Consider the following 21,981-nt stretch of genomic DNA (forward strand, 5'->3'; position numbering starts at 1 on the left):
TCTCACGGAGGACTGGCTAAATTGGATGTTTGTAACAAGCCCTAAGAAGGATTAGGCTCATATGGAGTTTCAACCTGTGGATGTATCAGGAGACAGCGGTGGAGATAACGCAGATATTCCACCACACTCTGCTGCCTCAAATCATCAGGAAAATTTGCAATTGGCTGAAGATTGTTCGATAAGGTGACAGCTGAGTTTGCTTGGTTTTCTCACTATCTGACATGAAATCAGAATAAACCTTTCTCGTTTTAGGTCAATTAGGATTACTAAAATTATTTATATTTGCCAAATGCCAGAATAATAAGAGAGAGAGAGAGAGAGAGAGAGAGAGAGAGAGAGAGGGAATATTTTAAGGCATTTTTATTACTTTCTATAAAGTCAAAAGTTTATATACACTAAAAGTGCTATGCCTTTAAACAATATGGGACAGCCCACCTCTCCGTCGCTATCGCAACCAACGCTGGATTTCGGCTCAGTGTGTAGGACCCCAGAGGTTCGGTCATGCACATTACTTCAGTTTGAAGCCAGGACGCGTACACCCGGCTTCATAGTGCGGATGACCCAAACTCCGGGGTCATGCGCACTGAGCCGAAATTCAGCGTCGGATGCAATGGCAGCGGAGAGGTGAATGAGATCATCCTCTGATGCTGCACGTTTATTAGCATGTTAGCACACGCAGAGGGGCATACTAACATGCTAATGAGGCCGAGTAGCAAGGGGAACTAACGCCCTGGGGACTAGTCCCCTCAATCATTAGCATACATTATAAGATTTTTAGAAATACTTTTCTAAAGATCTCTTTATCTATGCTAGTGTATACAGGGACCGTATATACACTAAGAAACTGCTCGTGGTTCTGGGTGCATATTGCACCTGACAGGTTCACTTTAATTTTTGGAGACATGTCCTTTGGTCTCACGAAACTTAAATTGAACTGTTTGGCCATAGTGACCATTTTTACGTTTGTCGGAAAAAGAGAGAAACTTTGAAGGCTAAGAACACAATACCAACAGGGAAACATGGGGGTGGCAACATCATGTTGTGTGGTTATTTTGTTGCAGGAGGGACTAGTGCACTTCACAAAATAGATATCACCAGGAGGAAAGAAGATTATGTGGCAATAGTGAAGCAACATCTGAATACATCAGCCAGGAACTTAAAGCATTGGCTTAAATGGGTCTTTCAAATGGACAATGACCCGAATCATACTGCCAAACTGGTTGCAAAGTGGCTTAAGGATAACGAAGTCAATGTTTTGGAGTGGCCATCATAAAGCCCTGATCTCAATCCTATTAAAAATTTATGGGCAATGCTGAATAAACAGGGTCGAACAAGGCAACCTACAAACATGGCTCAGTTACACCAGTTCTGTCAGGAGGAATGGGCCCAAATTCCTACCAACTATTGTGAGAAGCTTGTGGAAGAATATCCAAAATATGTGATCCAAGTCATACAGTTTAAGGGCAATGGTACCAAATACGAATGAAATGTATGTAAACGTTTCACTTGCAGAAAGTAATAAAAATGCCTTAAAACATTCTCTCTCTCTTGTTATTCTGGCATTTGGCAAATATAAATAATTTTGGTTCATAAGTGACCTAAAATGGGAAAGGTTTGTTCTGATTTCATGTCAGACAGTGAAAAAAACATGCAGATGTGTCTTTTTAGATAGTGTATATAACCTCCTGGTTTCAACACACACATATACTATTATATATACTAATATTTCTATATGGTCACTGCCAAACTTAGTGATAACCCAATTAAAACTAGCTCCCACCACCAATCGTTTATACAAGCCGATTTGACACCTGTTAATGGTAGCATTTGACCTCACGAGGTTTCAGGGATGCAGTTTGTAGAGCAAGGGGGTGAAGCTATTAAATTTTACATATTCAGTCTGAAAGTAGGTAGTGTTCTAAAAACAAATATACAAAAGACATTACAAAGGAGACAAAACAATACAGTATATACAATCACATATAATAAAAGGGATAAAAAAAATAAAAGTACTTGACCTATGGCCCCAGGGATGGCACAATTCTTTTATATGTAGGAAAGCACTTTGATTAAAATATGGAACAATCCTATGGTGACCCGTATCTTCAGGCATTGACCAACGACCATAATTCAGAATATGTATTTATTAGATATGAGTCAGTCCCACATATCTACCCTTGGTGACCTCAGATGAGGCTGGTCAATGGCATGCGGCTCGGGTCCTATAAATGAGATCCTCTATTGTCAAGATATCTACCCCCCACCTCCCCTTCCCCCGGCAATCCCAGGTAGAAGATATTAATGCCACATTTCATTTGATTTTCAGCTTTCCATAGATAGGAAATATGACATATACAACCCCATCCATCTGGCGCAGATCACACAGCAATTCAAAAACATGCTTTTAGTTCCCCTCGAGATTACAATTTTGAAAATATGTCTCCCATAATTATAGGACCAAAAAAATCCAGTACCATTCTGTCCTTTGGACAAGGAAAGAATTCTCTGCACAGGGGTGAGAAGTGTGACCTATGATGAGATTTTGTGTCATCTTTCCCTCAGATAAACCAAACCAGTTCAATTATCTGTTCAAACAAGGGGGGGTCGTAGCTGAAAAGGGGTCAGATGTAGTTTTGTGCTAGCTCTCGTTTCCTTTCCAAGTTACTACGAGCCATGTTTCTTTTTCAATCCTATCTTAGCATTATATTGTGAAAAAAATATTTTCAGTCACTGACAGCAAGCCGATATTTTGAAATTTAGCTATCAGTGACTGGGGGTTTCATCATGAACATATTTTCTAAATGATATTTGCTTGATAATTTGAAATGACATTGCTAATTAACCCATTCACTTGCTTTCTGGATCTGTCTCTTCATTAGCGGAGAGCTGTCACATTCCACACAGCACGTCACTGGAGCACAAAGCTTAAAATACTAAAAGCCACTGGGGTTTTGTATGTTAGTCTAAAACTTCTCTTCATTAGTTAGACTCCCAGAATAGCATAATATGCAGTACCTTATCCACTCTTCAACCTGAGCTCCTGAATACAGCAGAATAAAATGTTACATAACAATCCAGATTTAAATGCTATTTAGGAAAACTGGACAAACGATATGGGCTCAGTGTTGGCTGATAACCAAGGTTGTTACTATTCACGGATGTAAAACACATACAGACATAGAATTGTTAGTACCTTCTGGTAAGGTTAGAAAACCTCACAATGGTCACTGAAATAACCTGAAACTGGCAAACGTAAAAGCTGCTTTACACCTTACAATTTCCTATGCGATCTCATATGCGATCGCACACGCCCCCATCGTGTGTGCGGCTCGTGCAATTTCTTGCCCGTGTCGCACAAACGAGTAACCACCTGTCACACATACTTACCTTCCTAACGACCTGGCTGTGGGCGGCGAACATCCACTTCCTCGAGTGGGAGGGACGTTCGGCGTCACAGCGACGTCACACGGCAGCCGGCCAATAGAAGCGGAGGGGCGGAGATGAGCGGGACGTAAACATCCCGCCCACCTCCTTCCTTCCGCATTGCCGGCGTGAGCCGCGGGACGCAGGTAAGCTGAGTTCATCGTTCCCGGGGTGTCACGCACAGTGATGTGTCCTGCCTTGGGAACATTGAACAACCGGACGTTCAATTTTTAGAAATTGAACAACGTGTATGCGACCAACTGGGTCGCACATAGGTTTCACACGCTACAATAACACTAACGATGCCGGATGTGCGTCACTTACGACGTGACCCCGCCGACACATCGTTAGATATATTGTAGAGTGTAAAGCCCGCTTTATGTTCAATTTAAATTCACTGAATATCAACTAAATATAATCATCCATTCCTTTTGAATTGTGGTTCAGCAGAAAAAAATATAAATATAAATAAATGGCCTGGACAAAAATGTTGGTACCCCTAAAGAAGACTGAATAGAATTTGACCATAGGGACATTTTAAACTGACGTGTGTCCTTGTCATACAGTGTTTGACTTTAAACTCACTGAGTGTCATGGCGGCATCAGACGCTGTTCAGACTACAGACTCTGACACTCCACACTATGCTTTCTCCGATGCTTCTGAGTTGCACAGGTAGGCTGGGGCGTTGAACAGATGTGCTCATTAGTGATCAGACTAGCATTAGTTAATTTCTGCAAGCCTGCTGGTTACTTTTTGGATCACATGTTATAGGAGAGCTATCACAGGTACTCCCCGTATTTTTAAGATGGAGAAATCTGTCTTCCCATGCCAACTATAGCTTTTGCTAAACCGGTCCGTGTGTACCAGTTGTTGTGTGCTACTTGGTGTGCTGTGGAAATTCTCTCATCGTCTGGGTATTTCCTCCATGCTCTTTATTTCCTCCTGATCAAGTATTGTCTTATATCTTCGTGTGTGCTAGAGATTTTGGTTTCCCCATTTGTCTATATCTGTGGATTCAACCAATCCTGTCTCTGTCCTCCCCTTGGGTGGGGCAGTGGGGGTATAAGATCAGAGCTTGCCAGAAGCAGGGCTAGGAAGGCAGGCAGACATCTTCACCACTAGAGGTATCTCTGGGATTAGCGACAGCTAGGGCCCCGTAGCTTTAGGGCCAGTCTACGAGCTCCAGTCTCCTGTTATCCCCATAAACCTCCGTTATCCCCTGAGATGCCACCAGCATCCCCTGGGCCTGTTTGTGCCTCCAGCATCATAAGGATCTGTTTGTACCCCCAGTATCCTCAGGGCTTTCTGTGCCCCCAGCGTTCCCCAGGACTGTTTGTGACTCCAGTGTCCCCAGTGTCTGTGCCCCCAGCATCCCCCAGGTCTGTTTGTTCCCCCAGCATCCCCAGGGCTGACTGTGCCTCTCTGGAATCATCATGGCTGTCCGAGCTCCCCAGCTGTGTATATACCCTCAGTGATGTATGTGCCCCCCATTGCTGTTTATGCCCCTGGCGATGTTTGTGCCATCCAGCTATGTCTGTGCCCCCCAGTGATGTCTATGCCCCACAGCCATGTCTATTACACTCAGTTTCCTTAGTGATGTATATTCCTCCCATCCCTCTCCAGTGATGCAAATGCCCTCAATGTCTCCTGTGACGTCTATGCACTGCAGCTCCCCCAGCCTCCCTAGTGATGTATATTCCTCCAAGACCCTCTTTGATGTATTTGCCCCCAGCGTTTCCTGTGACATATATACCTCCATCACATTCTGTGATGTATATGCCCCATTTCCTCTTTTGATGTATATGCCCCCAGCGTATCCTGATGTATATGCCCCCAGCGTCTCCTGTGATGTATATGCCCCCAGCGTCTCCTGTGATGAATATGCCCCCCAGTGTCTCCTGTGATGTATATTCCCCCAGAATCTCCTGTAATGTGTATGCCCCATCTCCTGTGATGTATATGTCCCCAGCGTCTCCTATGATATACATGCCCCATCCCCTCCTGTGATGTATATGCCCCCAACGTTTCCTGTGATGTATATGCCCCCAGCCCCTCCTGTGATGTATATGCCCACAGCGTCCCTCAGCAGTCCCAGCCAACACAAATCTGGAAAGCAGTTATGAGAAGCAACAAGATCAATATCACCTAATATCACAGCTGCACCAAAGAAAAGAAGCTCCAGCCACCACAGTGAGTTGTTTGACCAAGTATAGCATGTAATTTTCAAGATGATCATTTTGTGAGACCCACGAATGATGGTAGATATTTTCAAATGGCCCCCGGTAGAAAAAAGTTCCCCACCCCTGCTCTACACTGATATCTGCACTGACATCTGCCATTGCAGGAGAAGGATATGTGATGCTGATGTGTTTGGCTTACAGAGGATAGTCTACACTGGATAAAGTTGTAGGAAACTGTGAGAAGAATTACGATGAGAATGAGCTTTCAACTTCTGGAAGTAAAGAATGTTTCCATTTACAGATAGGAAACAGAGATCTTAAAAATTGTGATGAATTGAAATACAAAGTATAATAGAAAGTTTCATTCTAAGGTTCTGGATGATTGGATGAATGATGCCGCAGTCTCCAGCTGTGGAGCATCAGCCTTGACACCAGGTGAAATAATGACTGATGCTTCCCCAATAGGGGGTGTGCCAATTTAGCTTGAAATGTAATTAGCATATTCTTCTTTATTGAATGCTTCTATTTTAGGCTTTTGGGTGGAGTTTGTGGACAGTGTGGGCATAAAAGTCACTTATTATGAGGGGTTGTAGGTGCTCAGCCGAGGGTCCCTGAGAACTGTGCGGAGGTGGGTGCTGCATCCTTCCAGGTTTCCACCTCTCTCCCTTTCTCCGGTTATTCCAGGCATTCCAGGGAATGTAGCTGCCAATCATCCATGCCCCCATTCATAGGTGGCTTTCAGGTTTTCCTCCTCCCTTTGCCCACATTCTCTCCACCTCCAGATCTCTGAAGCCCCCTGCCTCTGTACATCTCTGGGACCAGCAGAACGAGCTTTATCTGGAGCCAGACACCCCTCACGGAGGGGCTCCAAAGCAGCGAAGAGGGGAAAACATTAGGACGGTGTAGTGCCAGCGGTGGGGCGAAGGTTCTCTGGTGACCATGGCAAGGTTCCCTGCTGTTGGGTGCCTTTTAATATTCCACCTAGTGGCATCACAAGGGCAGGTAAGCTGAACTCACTTCTCTGGAGCCCTACAAGTCTGCGCCATCTCTGCTTGTTGCCCATTCTATTCTAGGATCCATCGGATTGTATGGTGCCATCACCTTCCTTGGCATCCCAAGATGCCACAACCTACTGTTAAATCTGCCAGGGAGATGTGAATTCAGCACCAGTGTCTGTCCAGTGTCATCCACATCCATGGTCTGCAACCTTGGACTACTAAGAACCCTCACTCTGTGGGTGTCAGGGCATGCTGGGTGTTGTAGTTACACTACATGTTATAGACCAAGGATCTACTAATTGAAAAAAGCTGTATGAGATTACCTGTGTATAGATATATGTGCGGCTGTAGCAGAGCTGGGTTTGTCACATGTTTTCTAGGCTTTCACACAGGTTATTATCACATCAATACACTCAAATGTAGCAGAGCTGAGTCAGTCACTAGGTACAGTGTATCTAGATAGATCTACACTCTCCTATAAAGAATTCCAGATGGTAATTGATTATTTGCTGGTGGTAACTTTCTGTTCAGATAACACATTACAATATCATTATTATGATATTAGGCATACATGCAGTCCTGTGGATAATTACATATAGGAAATGCTGTTATATGACAAACTCAGCTCTGCTACATCTCTATCATTGATCCTCAAGTCAGTTCCAGGAATGTCACAACTGGAAGAATAACCCTTGGACTAATAACAAAGCCCCCTCTTATGTCCCTGCTTATAGTCTGCTCCTCAATAGTCGCCCGTCTGCTGTGCAAACACGTCCTACACATGGAGCCCAGCGCTTTCCTGTCTGCGCAGACACTGCACCATTTGTGCTCCACACAGTCTTATTAGTGTATTCTGGAATTTCTAAATCCCCTGTGAAATCGCCTGGAGTCCACAAGACATGCGCTAGGCTTACCAATACGCTATATACAGACCTGTCCTAGATTGCAAGCTCATTGGACAAGGATTTTGAGTATCTTGTATTATTTTAGTCTGTTGCATTAGTTGCTTATATTAGTAGATTATATTAGTGTCTTTTATCTGTTTGATTTCATTAGTCTTACATTATTCTAGTATAATAGGCAATTAAATTATTAGATTATATTAGTATGTTTTATTAGTTTTTTTTTCCCTGTTATATCATTCTAGTGTAATAGTCAGTTATATTAGTACATTGTATTTGTGTGGTTTATTAGTTTTTTCCCCCTATTATATTATTCCAGTATATAACAGTTATGTTAGTAGATTATATCAGTGTGTTTTATTAGTTTTTTTTCCATATTATATTATTCCTGTAAAATAGTCGGCTATATTAGTAGATTATATCAGTGTGTTTTATTAGTTTTTTCCCATATTATATTATTCCTGTAAAATAGTCGGCTATATTAGTAGATTATATCAGTGTGTTTTATTAGTTTTTTTTCCATATTATATTATTCCTGTAAAATAGTCGGCTATATTAGTAGATTATATCAGTGTGTTTTATTAGTTTTTTCCCCTATTATATTATTGCAGTATAATAGTTATATTAGCTACTTATGTTGGTCAATTATAATAGTCACTTTATTCTGTTAGTCACTTCTATTAGTTATTTTGGCTTCATTGATATCGCAAACATTAAATTGATTGCCCAATGTAACCTTATAGCAGTTGGATCTTGGCTTTTCCAGAATCTGATAAGCTACGAGTGCCATGTTTTAATATTCATAGGGCTATTAATTTATGGGGCCCTTCTACTCCCAGTTAGTCTATGGAATGGACTATAACCTACAGACAAAACAGAACATAAAATGTTTTATGGCAACCTTGGGCCCAATGGTCGCATAGGGCCCCAAAATACATGGTGGCCTCTATTGGATGATATACAGTCATGGTCAAAAGTTTTGAGACTGACACAAATTTTGGTTTTCATAGTTTGCCGTTTCAGTCAGATGTTTCTACATTTACTGAATTACAATTATCAGCATTTTAGAAGTTTTTACATTTTTACTGACAAATACATTAGGCAAAGACTCAATATTCCCAGTGTTGGCCCTTATTTTTCAAGATTTCTACCTTTCGCCCTGACAGTTGGGTATCAGCTTCTGGGCCAAATCCTGACTGATGACCCATTCTTGTCTCATCCGTGCTTGTAGTATATCACAATTTCTGTGTCTCTGTCCTTATTCTTTTTGAGGTTGGACGACAGTTTGTCAGTGGGATTGAGATCTGGGAAGTTTCCTGCCCAAGGACCCATAATGTCACTGTTTCCCTTACTGACACATTTGTGGCTACTGACATGGTCTTCATCATGCTGGAAATGCAATGTTCATCACCAAATTGATCCTGGATGTTTGGGATAAGTAGCTCTTAGAGGATGTTTAGATCCCATTCTCTATTCATGTCTTTGTTCTTAGGGAACATCATGAGTGAGCCCCCTCCATGGAGGAAAAGCCTCTATAAATTGTTGTCCTCAGGAGACTTTACAGTCTCATGACACAGGACTCATGGTAGCCCTCACCTTTTCTTCTCCCAAACAGTCTGAAGGGGAAATCATCAGAGAAAAGAACCTTGCCATGAATAAAGAATGGGATCTAAATATCCTCCAAGACCAACTTCACCTAACCATCCAGGAGAAATTTGGGGATTTTTTCAGCAAGATGGAGACCATGTCAGAGGGCAAAAGTGATAAATAAGGGACTCGGTGAACAAAACATTAAAATTTTGGGTCAATGGCCAGGAAACTCTCTAGATCTCAATCCCACTAACAATCTCTGGTCAGTCCTAAAAAAAATAGGTGGAGGACAAACAAAACCCAAAAAGTGTGATAAAATCCAAGTATTGATTAGTCAAGAATTGACCATCAGTCAGGATTTGGCCCAGAAACTGATATGCAGCTGCCAGGGTGAAGGGCAGAGATCTTGGGGAAAAAAAAGGGTCAACAGCGTAAAGATAGATAGATAGATAGATAGATAGATAGATAGATAGATAGATAGATAGTGTGTCGGCTATATACCTGTTATACTTAGTGCTGACTGTATATTTGGTATTGTCTGACACTGACTTCCAGGAGAAGCTTAATAATTGGGTGATGGTCATATACTCGAGGAATGTCCCACCACCTATCCTGGATTTAACTTACTCTGAGATGGCTACATCTTTGTGGATATTATGTGATACATACGGCCATATCCACAGAACATTACAATTATTACTATTTATCACTTGCATTTCTTCTGTTACCCAAGAGCTTGCACTCCATCCTTTCATGTATATTGATATCCCTGTACCCACCCCACATATTTGACCCTGGCTGACTTGTCCAACCTTCCCCTTCTATATACTCCCCTGACTGTTTGTCTGTCTTTTTACAGAGAGCTGGACTACCAGGACCTCCGGGTCCACAGGGACCTCCTGGAACACCGGGCAAGGATGGAATAGATGTAAGTAACGGGGCTGATTGGAAAGCAAGATCACCGTGCGCAGAAGCAATAGGGGATTAACCACTTCAGCAAACCTGCAGGAGAGTTAGTATATAAATGGCTTTTCATTGTGAGGTCGGATGCTGTAGCAGATAAGTGGTTAATAGAATTCCAGTATGCCGGAGAGGAGTGTTTATACAGTGGAGTATAAAGGATGCTCTGTGCGCCCCCTCTCTTCCCTGCCTCCTGCTAGGAGGGTCCAGTCTGCACAGAGCCTCTAGTGTCCTAATACCACCTCTACTCAGTGCCCTCTGCGCCATGGCAGGAGAGCCTGCTTCACCAGGACCTGAGCGAGTCTTCATTATAGATGAGGAGACGGAGATCTGAATGGTATACAGAGCTGTCCTTGTATAGGTTCCAGCATACCGCCAAACTGTCAAAGTGAGGAGCACACAGCGAGGGGCTCTGTGGCAATTTCTACTTCGAGCTAAGCCTTTTCCTTAAGCTTTCCCCATCCTTTACATGTGTCTATACAGAAATATTGCCCCTAATGAAGCCCAATAGTGTTCTTACACAGTAGAATACCCCTTTCATGGCCTCCATAATGCCCACTACACCTGGTATGATGTTCCCATAATGTTCACTATACATGGTATGATGTTCCCATAATACTCACCACACCTGGTATGATGTTCCCATAATGCTCACCACACATGTTATGATGTTCCCATAATACTCACCACACCTGGTATGATGTCCCCATAATGCTCACCACACCTGGTATGATGTCCCCATAATGCTCACCACACCTGGTATGATATTACCATAATGCTCACCACACCTGGTATGATGTCCCCATAATGCTCACCACACCTGGTATGATGTCCCCATAATGCTCACCACACCTGGTATGATATTACCATAATGCTCACCACACCTGGTATGATGTCCCCATAATGCTCACCACACCTGGTATGATGTTCCCATAATACTCACCACACCTGGTATGATATTACCATAATGCTCACCACACCTGGTATGATGTTCCCATAATGCTCACCACACCTGGTATGATGTCCCCATAATGCTCACCACACCTGGTATGATGTTCCCATAATGCTCACCACACCTGGTATGATGTTCCCATAATGCTCACCACACCTGGTATGATGTTCCCATAATGCTCACCACACCTGGTATGATGCATCCATGATGCCCACTATACATGGTATGATGTTCCCATAATGCTCACCACACCTGATATGATGTCCCCATGATGCCCACTATACATGGTATGATATTACCATAATGCTCACCACACCTGGTATGATGTTCCCATAATGCTCACCACACCTGGTATGATGTTCCCATAATGCTCACCACACCTGGTATGATGTTCCCATAATGCTCACCACACCTGGTATGATGCATCCATGATGCCCACTATACATGGTATGATGTTCCCATAATGCTCACCACACCTGATATGATGTCCCCATGATGCCCACTATACATGGTATGATATTACCATAATGCTCACCACACCTGGTATGATGTTCCCATAATGCTCACCACACCTGGTATGATGTTCCCATAATGCTCACCGCACCTGGTATGATATTGCCATAATTTTCACCGCACCTGGTATGATGCCCCCAATGAGTTACCCTTTGATTTCCCTTCCCCCCCCATAACGTCTTCAGATTCGTGTCTTGTGTCTTAATTCCATTTGAAGGATGCATATATCATTCAATGTCGGAGCTAGGTGTCACTAAAAATAGTCCATGTCAGTAAATAAAGGTGTTAGCCACATACCCCTCAGAAACAATTCACCCTCATAACCCCCAAAACTAGAGTGGCTACTTTCCTCCTGACAAAAGTAACCCCACCTACATAACCTTGGGAAATCAAAGTAGAGTCATGTGACCTTAAAAAAACCTGTGTTCACATGTGCCATAAGAAGCAGCACAGCATGCTCATCAAAGTGAATGTCTGGTTAGATTTTTTTTTTCATATCACAATCTAGAATAAAAATGCAAAATAAATCATGTTGCCGTTTTCATTTTCACACCGTCCACCGGGGCCATTTTAGACAGATACTTTCAGGAAGAGTTTTCTGCAGGCTCCTTATCATCAGAGGAAGAATTTATAATGAAAGGTGACACCTCTATACATAGCTGATGACACAGGATCCACCAATCACACTAGGTGATGTCACAGCTGACTCTGCTCCTCTTCCCTTCACAATGACCTTTGCACATGATCATTAGTCTGTTCATGTGTTGGTTCCTGAAACAACAGGAAGTTAGAGACTAAACTTGCCTCAGTGGACAGTGTGAAAACTGCAAGATGTCTATTTTGTATTTTTAATAAAAAGTCTAAAAACAAAAAAAAACATTGTAAGAAAAAAATTAAAAAAATACATTTACACAAAAACCTGATTTGAACAATGGGTCATTTTCTGATGACACATTCCCTTTAAGAGATAGCACAAACCCCTATCCTTGACAGTGCACACCACCACTGTGTGTTTTGCTACCACTTGTTGGATGCATTAGTTATGTCTCCTCTTGGGCCGGACTCCATGGTGACATATTGTGGACAATTGAACAGTTGTAGACACAGAACACTTGAACCGCTCATCACAGTGGAAGTCAGCCTGATTAGTTCCTCTAGATAAGTATCCTCGGTCCCAGCAAGGTTCACGGCAGCCAGCCGTATATAGACAAGAAGCAAGCAAGGGAAGGATCCAGCTCAGACTCAAAGGATTTGAATAAAAGGATTTGAAAAAAAAAAAACTACGCGTTTCGGCGGTACGCCTTCATCAGGTCTAGACCTGATGAAGGCGTACCGCCGAAACGCGTAGTTTTTTTTTTTTTTCATCTACCATCTGTCAGTGTTATCAGCCGGTGTCATTATACCTTTTTGGATATATTCTTTTTAACAAAGTTGAAATAAAGAAATGCCTTTTATTCAAATCCTTCGAGTCTGAGCTGGATCCTTCCCTTGCTTGCCTATTGTGGACAATTATCGCACTAGAATGCATAACATAGATTTATTCGGGTGCAATACATTGTAAATGTACATGGCTGTCATTTATGTGCAATTTCACAGTCGCCAAAAAGCCAAAAGCGTATTTTATTTTTATTTTTATTTTTAAATTACTGTTGATTTTCCCCACAATATTTTCACTTATGGTAAAAAAAATTACATAATGCACTAGCGCTGTTACTCCACCGTATTGGGGTCCTGAGTTCACATCCCACCAGGACATCTGCAAGGAGTTTGTATGTTCTCCCCTTGTTTCTGTGGGTTTCCTCCGGGTTCGCTGATTTATTCCCTCACTGCAAAGATTGATAAGGAATTTACATTGTGTGACAGTTATGCTGCTCTCTGCAATGTCCGGAGGAATGTAGTAGCATCATATAAGTAAGCAAAATAAATAAATGACATTATCTGTGATTTCATAGAAACTTGGTAGAGCTGGACGTTATATGGGGAGATGGGCCCTTGATGACGGTGGGGCCCATCGTATTTGCTATGTTTCGTATAGGGTTAGGAATTGCCCGACTGTTATATGTAGAACATAACAGAATACAAGCTTATACCAAACCTTCACTGATAGACTCCCAGACATGGCAGCTTGTATTCTGCTGATAGCTCTGTAAGGCCTCTTTCACATGCATTTAACGCACATGTATGACAGTCTGTGGGGCAGGTCAGTATATTTGTGCATGTGTATGTTCTCCGTGTGACATCCGAATGAACATGTTTACTTACCTGTCTCCAGAGCTGCTTTTACTTCCGGGTCCAAAGTCAGTGCAGTGAATAAGCATGAGCATAATGAGCGGGACCCGGAAGTAACAGCAGTGCCGGAGACAGGTAAATATTAAAATTCTTTTTTTTTTAAGGAACAGGTGTTTTCTCCGATACATGTCACACTGATGTCACACTGATCACATCAGTGTGCAGTCTATGTGACACCCTCTTCCAACAGAAAATGGACATGTCGCCCTGTGGAGCACATAGACATGTGTATGCTCCACATGGCCACACGAACCATGTGAAAACACAGAAGTGTGCGCAAACCCATTGAATTTAATGGGCCTACGTGTGTGCCACACGTACTGGAAACACAGACATGTGAAGGAGGCCTTAGGGATAGCCCCACAAAACCTCTATCCTGCTCATAACATTGGTTTTGATCATGTGTCGCGGGCGGGGGGGACGCGCTCGCCACGCTCAGGTCCGGGGCTTCTGCTGCTGCTGCTCGGTGGCTCGAGCGGTGGACCGGACCCGGGGACTCGAGCAGCGCTCCTCACCCGTGAGTGAAAGGGGGGTGGTTTGGTTAGGGAGATTGTTCGTGACGCCACCCACGGGTTGTGGTGATAATGGCACCACCGCTGCTGGTAACGGGGATCCCAAGAGAGATGTTAGGGTGCAGTTGAGATGTTGTCCCCTCCGTGGGCAGGGGTTGGTGATCCCGGGGCCCGATGGTGTAACGGGGAGGCCGGATGGCTGGGGTGCAGGGTTGCAGGGACAGCGCGGCGCGGTTCCGGACGGCACTGGTGTACTCACTCAGACAATCACTGACAGAGTCTCTGGTAAATCAAAACGGCCGGATGGACGGGTCCCGCAGCTGGCTGCAGTGTTGTTGTTGTTGTGCTCTCCCCGGACGGCTGATGGTGGCTGTCTTTCCCTGCACCTTTGAGAATGTTCTTGACTCCTGTGGTTGCCCACCGGTAGTCCGCTCCCCGGCGTATAGGTGCCGTAGGAGCCCGTTTCGCAGCCTGTGGCGGTAACTGTATATCCTCTCTGGGTGGACGGTTGCCTTCAATCGGGACTTTAGTAGTTGAGAAACCCCTGGGGTTCCTGTCACATTTGGATTTGACTATTGACGCCGCCTCCAAGCCTGGTCGGGGTCCGATGGCCCTGCCTGTGTGCTTAGCTTCAATCCGTTCCCCGGTCCAGTACCGGCGGGCCGACGCTCTGCGGAGTTCCACTAACTCCTGTGGATGGCCACCACCGTCTGCCAACCTTGCTGTTAGTGTCTGGGCTCCAACCCAGACACCCAAGTGTTCACTCCTCTCACTTTCACCTCCAAGACTGAACTAAACTGACTCTTTTCCCGCCTCCAGGCCTGTGAACTCTTCGGTGGGTGTGGCCAACCGCCTGGCTCCGCCCCACCTGGTGTGGACATCAGACCCTGTTGGGAGGCAACAAGGGTTTTTGGTTTGGCTGCTGTAACTGCCTAGGGTGGGGGTGTGTGTGTTGGTATGTTTGTGACTACCTGGCTAGTCTAGGGCATCACACATGCAACAATTATTTGTAAGCAGCAATTTACCTCTAATCACTACAATATATGCGTACATATGTACTAGTGTGCATACTGATTGTAACATTACTTATCCTGTACTGATCCTGAATTACATCCTGTATTATACTCCAGAGCTGTACTCACTGTTCTATTGGTGGAGTCACTGTGTACATACATTACATTACTTATCCTGTACTGATCATGAAATACATCCTGTATTGTACTCCAGAGCTGCACTCACTATTCTGCTGGTGGAGTCACTGTGTACATACATTACATTACTTATCCTGTACTGATCCTGAGTTATATTATGTATTATACTCCAGAGCTGAACTCACTATTCTGCTGATAGAGTCACTGTGCACAAACATTACTTATCCTGTACTGAGCCTGAGTTACATCCTGTATTATACTTCAGAGCTGCACTCACTATTCTGCTGGTGGAGTCACTGTGTACATACATCACATTACTTATCCTGTAATGATACTGAGTTATATTATGTATTATACTGCAGAGCTGCACTCACTATTCTGCTGATGGAGTCACTGTGTACATACATTATATTACTTATCCTGTACTGATCCTGAGGTACATCCTATATTATACTCCACAGCTGCACTCACTATTCTGCTGGTGCGGTCACCGTGTATGTATATTACATTACTTATCCTGTACTGATCCTGAGGTACATCATGTATTATACTCCAGAGCTGTACTCACTATTCTTTTGGTGCAGTCACTGTGTACATATATTAACTTACTTATCCTGTACTGAGCTTGAGTTATATCCTACAGTTAGGTCCAGAAATATTTGGACAGTGACACAATTTTCGCGAGTTGGGCTCTGCATGCCACCACATTGGATTTGAAATGAAACCTCTACAACAGAATTCAAGTGCAGATTGTAACGTTTAATTTGAAGGTTTGAACAAAAATATCTGATAGAAATTGTAGGAATTGTCACATTTCTTTACAAACACTCCACATTTTAGGAGGTCAAAAGTAATTGGACAAATAAACCAAACCCAAACAAAATATTTTTATTTTCAATATTTTTTTGCGAATCCTTTGGAGGCAATCACTGCCTTAAGTCTGGAACCCATGGACATCACCAAACGCTGGGTTTCCTCCTTCTTAATGCTTTGCCAGGCCTTTACAGCCGCAGCCTTCAGGTCTTGCTTGTTTGTGGGTCTTTCCGTCTTAAGTCTGGATTTGAGCAAGTGAAATGCATGCTCAATTGGGTTAAGATCTGGTGATTGACTTGGCCATTGCAGAATGTTCCACTTTTTTGCACTCATGAACTCTTGGGTAGCTTTGGCTGTATGCTTGGGGTTTTTGTCCATCTGTACTATGAAGCGCCGTCCGATCAACTTTGCGGTATTTGGCTGAATCTGGGCTGAAAGTATATCCCGGTACACTTCAGAATTCATCCGGCTACTCTTGTCTGCTGTTATGTCATCAATAAACACAAGTGACCCAGTGCCATTGAAAGCCATGTATGCCCATGCCATCACGTTGCCTCCACCATGTTTTACAGAGGATGTGGTGTGCCTTGGATCATGTGCCGTTACCTTTCTTCTCCAAACTTTTTTCTTCCCATCATTCTGGTACAGGTTGATCTTTGTCTCATCTGTCCATAGAATACTTTTCCAGAACTGAGCTGGCTTCATGAGGTGTTTTTCAGCAAATTTAACTCTGGCCTGTCTATTTTTGGAATTGATGAATGGTTTGCATCTAGATATGAACCCTTTGTATTTACTTTCATGGAGTCTTCTCTTTACTGTTGACTTAGAAACAGATACACCTACTTCACTGAGAGTGTTCTGGACTTCAGTTGATGTTGTGAACGGGTTCTTCTTCACCAAAGAAAGTATGCGGAGATCATCCACCACTGTTGTCATCTGTGGACGCCCAGGCCTTTTTGAGTTCCCAAGGTCACCAGTCAATTCCTTTTTTCTCAGAATGTACCCGACTGTTGATTTTGCTACTCCAAGCATGTCTGATATCTCTCTGATGGATTTTTTCTTTTTTTTCAGCCTCAGGATGTTCTGCTTCACCTCAATTGAGAGTTCCTTAGACCGCATGTTGTCTGGTCACAGCAACAGCTTCCAAATGCAAAACCACACACCTGTAATCAACCCCAGACCTTTTAACTACTTCATTGATTACAGGTTAACGAGGGAGACGCCTTCAGAGTTAATTGCAGCCCTTAGAGTCCCTTGTCCAATTACTTTTGGTCCCTTGAAAAAGAGGAGGCTATGCATTACAGAGCTATGATTCCTAAACCCTTTCTCCGATTTGGATGTGAAAACTCTCATATTGCAGCTGGGAGTGTGCACTTTCAGCCCATATTATATATATAATTGTATTTCTGAACATGTTTTTGTAAACAGCTAAAATAACAAAACTTGTGTCACTGTCCAAATATTTCTGGACCTAACTGTATATTATACTGCAGAGCTGCACTCACTGTTCTGCTGGTGGAGTCAGATTGTACATACATTACATTAAACCAAAAGAATAATTGGAAGCTCACCATGCTGTATGTAGCGGTTTCAATAAATGACATGGGAAATGGGTGCCAGATCCTCTGGAAAGGCGTTGACCAGAAAAATAGAAATGAAGGAGTGAAGGACGGCATCTTCCAAGGAGCGATGAGTAAAATAAAAAAATCTTTTTTCAAAGCATTTTAAAACCACTAAAAAAAACTGCAGCATGTTAACACCTGACGTGTTCTGGGCACAAAAAGATGCCCCTAGTCATAGAGCATCTTTGTGTGCGCCAGAAACACGTCAGGTGTTAACTGTGTTAAAAAATGGTTAGAGCAATGCTTTATTTTACTCATCGCTCCTTGGAAGATGCCGTCCTTCACTCCTTCATTTGAACATTACTTATCCTGCTGCCCTGTTGGGGTGAACCGCACTGAGAGTGAGTCTGAGGCCCCGATTCATCATTTGCGATTTATTGAAACCACTTTGTTTTGTCTTGTGGTATGCACTGGCATTTATGGTTCAAACTGTACGAAATTACGCAAGCGGTTCTGAAATTTAACATTGCTCTTTAAGTTTGTCTTTGACCAGTTTTTGTAACTTTAAAAGCCCCGTCACACGCAGCAATATCGTTAGCGAGATTGGTAGCGAGCGTACCCGCCCCCGTCGTTTGTCCGTCATGGGCAAATCGCTGCCCGTGGTACACAATATCGTTAGGAGCCGTCACACGGACTTACCTGACGAGCGACATCGCTGTGGCCGGCGAACCGGCTCCTTTCTAAGGGGGCGGTACGTGCGGCGTCACTAACCGGCCGCCCAATAGAAGCGGAGATGAGTGGCAGTAGTAATGTGACGCCCTGGGCAAGCCAGGGGTCACAGGTAATGACACCACCACACCCTACACCCCGGATAGGTACACCGAAGCTACCCAAAAATCCTTGTTGCCTTCCTCCAGGGGCTGATGTTCACACCAGGGGGTGGGCCAGGCGGTTGGCTCCGCCCACCGAGGAGTTCACAGTCCTGGAGGCGGGAAAACCAGGCAGATGAGTTTGGAAGTTAGTGGAAGTGAGAAGGAAGTGGTAGAGGAGCAAGTGAGAGGAGTAAAAGTGACAGAGAAAGTGACAGTTGAGGAAGCCTGAAGTCGGTCCGGGTGTGTGCCCCGGACTGAGACAGCAAGGTCAGCAGACGGTGGTGACTGTCTGCAGGAGAGGCTGATCGGAGGTTGCCGAAAGGACCGTGGACGGGTGGTGGCCCGGCGGTACCGGAGCGGTATACGAAGAGAAGCCAGCACCATTGGCAGGGGCCTTTCGGATCCCGGCAAGGCTAGGAGTCGCCGTGAATTTGCCAAATCCGTCAGTGAAGGGGACCTCCTGGGTCTCCAAACAGCTAAGTCCCGATTGAAGGCAACAGTCCAACCGTAGGAGAGAGACACCGCCAAGGCACCAGTTTCTCAGGGCCAGCGCCTGCGGGCAAAGAGGGGCTCCTCCGGCCCATATCCAAGCCGGGGAGCGGGTTACCGGTGGGAACCCATCGCTACCAACATTTCACTAGGTGCAGGGACAGAGACCGTCACTGTCAACTACCGGGGAAAAGCAACAGCAGCCGTCCGTGGAAACCGTCTTTCCAGCCGTGTGTTTTACCGAGAACTGTGTCACCGTCTCAGGCTGAGTGAGTACCACAGTGCCGTGAGGCACAGCGCTGACCCCGCGTCCCTGCACCCCACCAAGCCCTGCACCGGCCCTGGCATCCAGCATCCCCCACCTCATCACTGGGCCCCGGGACAGCCACCCCCTACCCACGGAGGGGAGAACTAACAACTTTGCTGCTCCCAGTCACCACTCCCGGGATCCCCATACAGAGCAGCGGTGGTGTCCACACAACCGTGGGTGGCGTCACGGACAATAGACTATCCCAAAAACCAAACCCCTTTTCACTCACGGGCGAGGAGCGCCGCTCGAGTCCCCGGGATCCGGCCCATCGCTCGAGCCACCGAGCAGCAGCAGGCTGCAGCAGCAGTGGCGGCCGGACCCGAGCAGTAGGGAGAGCGCGGCGTCCCCTCCTCCGCCCGCGACAGTAACATCCCGCCCACCTCCTTCCTTCCTCATTGCCGGCGGCCGCAGGTAAGCTGTAGTTCGTCGTTCCCGAGGTGTCACACGTAGCGATGTGTGCTGCCTCGGGAACGACGAACAATCTGCGTCCTCAACAATCAACAATTTTTTTTAAATGAACGACATGTCAACGATGGATGATTTGGTGAGTATTTTCCATTGTTAACAGTCGCTCGTTAGTGTCACACGCAACAACGTCACTAACGATGCCGGATGTGCGTCACGGAATCCGTAACCCTGGCGATATATCGTTGCGTGTAACGGGGCCTTTAGACTCAAAAGTAACAGATCCTATAAAAACGCGCACGTTTGCTAATGTGCAGCAAAGTCAAAAATACTCTAGAAATCTTTCTCCAGGCAGGTACTATAGAATAGATGCGCCAAAAAAATCCGACATTTAATAAAAGTCGCATTACATGAATTTGTTTAAAACATCTGCATAAGCAAAAACTGACGAGCAAAAATCAAAAAATACTTAAAAAAGAAAGACAACGTAAAAACTGGAGCAGAACATAAAGAAAATAAGGTGCAAACAGAAAAGCCACTAAGAAAGGCGGAAATTACTCCAGAAAAGTGGAGAAACCGCAATGATGAATCGGGGTAACAATGCGTGAAATACATGAGGGACCGCTCCTCACCACTTACATTATTATTGGCTCACGACAAGTGTGCCGTAAGCACTGGTGGGTGAGGGGCTCATGACTTGTAATGATGGGGGGCTCACTCAGAAAACAAAACTGATCAGCATTCACATGTAAAGGGCCATGGAATATATGGCTCTACAATAGTAAATAATAATACCTCCCAACATGAAGGACAGAAAAACCACACCATTAACCCCATCCAGTCCAATAGAAATATTGCCACATAATGCCCCTCCAAGCAGTATGGTACCCAAAAGATCCTCCACGCATACATTGATGCCCCCACATTGCTCCCATTATACACACAGTATGATGCCATCCCACCCAGTACAATGCACCCTTACATATTTATGACCCCACAGTCTCCCCCCACAGAGAATGATGCCCTGTTTTCAGTATGATGCCCCCAGTATCCCCCAATAATCCTGCCTTCAGAGAATAATGCCCCTTGTATCCTCCAATAATCTTGCCTTCAGAGTATGTGCCCCCAGTATCCCCCAATAATCCTGCCTTCAGAGAATAATGCCCCTTGTATCCTCCAGTAATCTTGCCTTCAGAGTATGTGCCCCCAGTATCCCCCAATAATCCTGCCTTCAGAGAATAATGCCCCTTGTATCCTCCAATAATCTTGCCTTCAGAGTATGTGCCCCCAGTATCCCCAAAAATCCTGCCTTCAGAGTATGATGCCCCCAATATTCCCCAATAATCTTGCCTTCAGAGTATGATACCCCCAGTATTCCCCAGTAATCCTTCCTTCAGAGTATGATGCCCCTAATATCTCTCAATAACAGTGGCGTAACTAGAGTCTGATGGGCCCCGGTGCAGAGTTTGAGTCTGGGCCCCCCCATATGTTCGGCACATGTATGGGCCATTGTAGCATTCTAAATCCTATGAATACATACAGGTTGCTCCCTCTCCCCCTTCATTGTGTAGTAATGTCTCCCATGATGTACTAATGTCCCTCATCCCGGGCCACTTCCTGGTAAATATGTCTCCCATCCTGGTAAATATGTCACCTATCCTGGTTTATAGCCCCTTCAACCTGGTATATAAACCCTCGTCCTGGTGTATAGCCCCGATCATGCTATATAGCCCCCTGATCCTGGTACGTAACCATTCATCCTGGTATATAGCCCTCCATCCTGATATATAGCCCCCATCATGCTATATAGCCCCTTCATCCTGGTATATAGCCCACCATCCTGGTATATAGCACTCTATCCTGGTCTATAGCCCCCATCATGCTATATAGCCCACTCATCCTGATATATAGCTCTCCATCCTGGTATATAGCCCCCCCCCCATCCTGGTATATAGCTCCCATCATGCTATATAGCCCTCCATCCTGGTATATAACCACCTCATCCTGGTATATAGCCCCCTCATCCTGGTATATAGCCCCCTCATCCTGGTATATAGCC

General features: G+C 44.6%; 1 protein-coding gene across 2 annotated transcripts in view; it reads left to right on the forward strand.

The window, feature by feature from the left end:
- The first annotated feature begins 6,400 nt into the window (after positions 1 to 6,400).
- Positions 6,401 to 21,981, forward strand: part of COL9A3 (collagen type IX alpha 3 chain) — a 57,264-nt gene continuing 41,683 nt past the window's right edge. The window contains exons 1-2 of one of the 2 annotated variants that reach the window (XM_075347782.1): positions 6,401 to 6,606; positions 9,954 to 10,022. In XM_075347782.1, the coding sequence (XP_075203897.1) occupies positions 6,544 to 6,606; positions 9,954 to 10,022 (132 nt within the window). In that variant the 5' untranslated portion in view covers positions 6,401 to 6,543. Of the gene's footprint in view, positions 6,607 to 9,953; positions 10,023 to 10,319; positions 10,392 to 21,981 lie in introns of those variants that run through there. The other variant, XM_075347783.1, reaches the window with a different exon arrangement.

The sequence above is a fragment of the Anomaloglossus baeobatrachus genome, chromosome 5 (genome assembly GCF_048569485.1).
Source record: "Anomaloglossus baeobatrachus isolate aAnoBae1 chromosome 5, aAnoBae1.hap1, whole genome shotgun sequence".
NCBI classification, from domain to species: Eukaryota; Metazoa; Chordata; class Amphibia; order Anura; family Aromobatidae; genus Anomaloglossus; species Anomaloglossus baeobatrachus.